The 5,537-nt window shown below is 48.8% G+C and overlaps 1 protein-coding gene across 1 annotated transcript in view; it reads right to left on the bottom strand.

Moving 5' to 3' along the window:
* Positions 1–347: 347 nt before the first annotated feature.
* Positions 348–5,537, bottom strand: part of LOC139242092 (ankyrin repeat and fibronectin type-III domain-containing protein 1-like) — a gene marked incomplete at its 3' end in the record, with an annotated part of 52,421 nt that continues 47,231 nt past the window's right edge. The window contains exon 8 of the mRNA XM_070870238.1: positions 348–447. Coding sequence (XP_070726339.1) covers positions 348–447 — 100 coding nt within the window. The remainder of the gene's footprint in view (positions 448–5,537) is intronic.

The following is a 5,537-nucleotide window of genomic DNA, read 5'->3' as shown; positions in this document are numbered from 1 at the left end:
GCTGAGCCTGCTGGTTGAAGGACAACAGACTAGCCAGAAACTGCAATAAAAAGCAGCAATGTTGGAGTTGCACAGCAAGCTGGGCAGCGAGAGGGAGGGAAAGGAACGGTTACAGTGTTGGTGGAGATGGTTCCCCTTCACTACAGCGACTCTCACACAGGCCGGATCCCAAACATGCAAACCAGCCTTCTGTACCAGTCCCTGCCGGAGCAGTGGTAAATGTGCAGCGTCTTCAGTCTTTGGTTTGATGTGTCGGGGGATTATGAACCCTCCCTATCGTAACCGGTTCCAACACTGACACTCCCCTTTCAGCTCACATTTAACCAGACACATTCTTGGCCAGATACCTTTTTAATGTTTTCACAAACTTGCTCGAGGAATGAAAGAGATGTTTCAAACTTCGAGACACAGACTGCTTCCGGCTCGGATTCTGCACCTTTGCGTTTTCTGGAACAGCAAGGAGATTAGTACTTCAGAGCAGAGCAGGGCAGCTTGATTCATCGCCGATTCAAATACCTTTCTTACCCAGATAGCCTCATGCAGCTGGAGAGAAGTGTAGACTGAGGAGGTGTGATCGAGGTTTATAAAATAACGAAGGAACTAGTCTCTGTTTAAGTGAACCAATTATTTCAGCTGTACATGTTAGAGAGGACCGGGGGGCACTTGCTGTGTGGCCAGTTCGAGGTTCGATGTCAGGAGGTGATTCATTTCCCGGAGAATCGTGAACCTGGAACAGGCTGCCATCTCGTGCCATGGACGCTGATTCGCTGAATTCCTTCACACGAGAGCTGGATCTGTTTCTGGCTGGGGCGGAGAGCACCTTGTACATGAGATCAGTGCTACATCACATTGAGTGTGTGTGTGTGTGAGAGAGAGTGGTTTATGTGTGAGTATGTGATAGAACATGTGTGAGAGTGTGGGTATTAGGGAAAATGTATGTTTGTGTGTGAGAGAGAGAAACACAGAGATAAAAAGAGAGAGACACACACAGACTGGGTGTGTGTTTGCGTGTCAGTGAAGGTGTGTACATCTGTGTCTCTTTCAGTGTATGTGTGTGTGTCTGTCAGGGTGTCTGTGTCATTATGTGTCTGTCTGTGTGTCTGTCTGTCTGTCAGGGTGTCTGTCTGTCAGGGTGTGTCTGTCTATCTGTCTGTGTGTATGTATGTGTGTGTGTGTGTGTCTGTCTGCCAGGGTATCTGTCCGTCAGGGTGTCTGTCAGTGTGTGTCTGTCAGTATGTGTCTGTGTGTGTGTGTCAGCGTGTGTCTGTCTGTCAGTGTGTGAGTGTGAGTCTTAGCAAGCAATGGAGTTTGAACCAAGCTTTGGCTTTCAATCTGGAAATATTATTTCGTTTTTAATCTGCTGTTTGTTTTTGCTGCATTGAATAGATGGACAGATCTGGGAGGGAAATGGCCGAGCTGTGTTGTTGGGCTGTGAGCAGAGAGTGCCTGCAGTTCACACTCACACACTGACCCTCATACACACACACACTGACACTCACACACACACACACACAGACACTCACACACACAACTCGCTCACACACACACATTCACACTCACTCACACACGCTCTCTCTCACACACACGCTCACACACACACTCACTCACTCTCTCTAACTCTCTCACACTCACAGACAGACACACTCACACACACACTCACACAGACACACACACACTCACTCTCTCTCTCTCTCTCTCACACACACTCACACTCTCTCTCACACACACTCACACTCTCTCTCGCTCTCTCTCTCTCACACACTCTCTCTCACACACACTCACATTCTCTTTCTCTCTCACTCACTCACACTCACATTCACACTCACAGACAGACACACTCACACACATTCACACTCACACAGACAGACACACACACACACACTCAATCTCTCTCTCTCTCTCTCTCTCACACACACTAACACTCACACACACACAGACCAACAGATGTATTGAAGAAGCTGATGGGCCTGGGGGAGATGATGGTGATTATTTAAAGTCCCCCTTTATCTTCTTTACAATTGAATATTTCAGAAGAGATTTGTGTAGCTCTGGCTGATGCCTATCTCCCTCCGCCATTGCCTTCTAATTGACCGTTGCAGAACAATTTCCTTCTAAACACAGCGGCAGACAGAATGCTCTTAATAAGAGTTTGTGTAATGAGAGCAGGTTCCCATCTCCTCTGGTGCAGTCACGCACTGTCCGTTGTGGGTGGAGGAGCAATAATTACAGCGAATTGAATAGCTGAAGTGGGAAACACCGATTCCAGGGTGTTACTGGAAGGTTTTGCATTGATTCAGCCTGGGGGAAGGAAACTTGGGAAGAGATTATCCCTGACAGAAGTGGCTCTGAGTTTGGGCTGCTCTGTAATCGCGGACTGGTGATTGTACTCCTGAGGACACAGACTGATCTCTCTCAGACCCACCACATTGCCGAATGGGTGAGACGCAGAGCCACAATTACAGATCAAATCAAAGCAACCACTTCATCATTCTCTTTCATGAAGGGCACCATTAATATAGTTATTGACCAAAACATTCACAACAAAGGAAATGTGTGTGTGTGCTCACACTGACAGAGACATTTCAATGTGTGCTGTTTGACTGCCTCTGTTTTCTGCACATTCCCATTAACTTTACTTTTGTTTGAAGAGTTAACTGAACATGAACAGTATTTAACAGGAAAGAGTTAGCAGTGCACTATAAACATGTAGACAGTGTAAAGTATGAAGGGTGGGCTGTATGATTCTGTGATTCGTGGGCTGATTGACAATCTGCAGGCTGCGACGTGAACGCTCTTTCCAATGGCCGTGACCATCTTTCTCCCAGCTGATTGGGGACTTATTCCCTCCGGCTGGAGGGGCTTATGGGCTCCCACAACCCATACGATGGAGGGGCGCGGGGGTAGCCACACACACCGGGCATGAGGATCCCGAGCTGTTGGGACCTGAGACCTCCTGACTGAGCTGCCACTGAGCAAAAGGCTCGCTCCCAAAACCAATCAGTGAAGGCAACAGAGAAACGCACAGCCGGGCCTGATGGGTGTTTGCCCCTGCTCTGGGACTGGCAGCCGACACACAGCCAGCAACACTCACACACACTCACACTCACACTCACTCACACTCTCACTCACACTCACTCACACTCACACTCACACTCTCAATCTCACTCACACACACTCACACACACACACTCACACTCACACTCACTCACACTCTCACTCACACTCACACACACTCACACTCACTCACACTCACACTCACACACACTCACACTCACTCACACTCACACACACTCACACACACACACTCACACTCACTCACACTCTCACTCACACTCACACTCACACTCACTCACACTCACACTCACTCACACACACTCACACTCACTCACACTCACACTCACACTCTCACTCACACTCACACTCTCACTCACACTCACACACACAGACACTCACTCTCACTCACACTCACACTCTCACTCACACTCACACTCACACACACTCACACTCACACACACTCACACACACACACACTCTCACACACTCACACTCACACTCACTCACACTCATACTCACTCACACTCACACACACTCACACTCACTCACACTCACACACTCTCACACACTCACTCACACTCACACACACTCACACTCACACTCTCACACACACACTCACACTTACACTCACACACACACACACTCTCACACACTCACACTCACTCACACTCACTCACACTCGCTCACACTTACACTCACACACACACACACTCTCACACTCACTCACACACACTCACACTCTCACACTTACACTCACACACACACACACTCTCACACACTCACACTCACTCACACTCACACTTACACTTACACTTACACTCACACACACACACTCTCACTCACACTCACACTCACTCACACTCACACTCACACACATTCACACTCTCACACACACACTCACTCACACACTCACACTCACACACACTCACACTCACACTCACACTCACACTCACACACACTCATACTCTCACAGTCACACTCTCACACACACTCACAATCACACTCACACTCTCACACACACACTCACACTCACACACACTCACACACACACTCACACTCACTCACACTCACTCACACTCTCACTCACACTCACACACACACACTCACACACACTCACACTCACTCTCACTCACACTCACACACACTCACACTCACTCACTCTCACACTCACTCACACTCACTCGCACACACTCACACTCACTCTCACACTCACACACTCACACTCACTCTCACTCACACTCACACTCACTCACACTCACACACACTCACACTCACACTCACTCACACTCACACTCACACTCTCACTCACACTCACACTCTCACTCACACTCACACACACAGACACTCACTCACACTCTCACTCACACTCTCACTCACACTCACACTCACACACACTCACACTCACACACACTCACACTCACACACACTCACACACACTCTCACACACTCACACTCACACTCACTCACACTCATACTCACTCACACACACTCACACTCACTCACACTCACACACACTCACACTCTCACACACTCTCACACACTCACACTCACACTCACTCACACTCATACTCACTCACACACACTCACACTCACTCACACTCACACACACTCACACTCTCACACACTCACACACACTCACACTCACACTCTCACACACACACTCACACTTACACTCACACACACACACACTCTCACACACTCACACTCACTCACACTCGCTCACACTTACACTCACACACACACACACTCTCACACTCACTCACACTCACACACACTCACACTCACACTCTCACACACACACTCACACTTACACTCACACACACACACACTCTCACACACTCACACTCACTCACACTCACTCACACTCACACTTACACTTACACTCACACACACACACTCTCACTCACACTCACACTCACTCACACTCACACTCACACACACTCACACTCTCACACACACACTCACTCACACACTCACACACACTCACACTCACACACTCACACTCACACACTCACACTCACACTCACACACACTCATACTCTCACAGTCACACTCTCACACACACTCACAATCACACTCACACTCTCACACACACACTCACACTCACTCACACACACACTCACACACACTCACACTCACTCACACCCACACTCACTCTCACTCACACACACACACTCACACACACTCACACTCACTCTCACTCACACTCACACACACTCACACTCTCACTCACTCTCACACTCACACTCACTCACACTCACACTCACACTCACTCGCACACACTCACTCTCACACTCACACACTCACACTCACTCTCACTCACACTCACTCACACTCACACACACTCACACTCACTCACACTCACTCACACACTCACACTCACTCACACTCACACACTCACTCTCACTCACACACACTCACACTCACACTCACTCACACTCACACACACTCACACTCACTCTCACACTCACACACACTCACAC

This window comes from Pristiophorus japonicus, unplaced genomic scaffold, assembly GCF_044704955.1.
Source record: "Pristiophorus japonicus isolate sPriJap1 unplaced genomic scaffold, sPriJap1.hap1 HAP1_SCAFFOLD_1216, whole genome shotgun sequence".
NCBI lineage: Eukaryota > Metazoa > Chordata > Chondrichthyes > Pristiophoridae > Pristiophorus > Pristiophorus japonicus.
The sequence above is the reverse complement of the archived record's forward strand: the minus strand, read 5'-3'. Positions and strand labels throughout refer to the sequence as shown.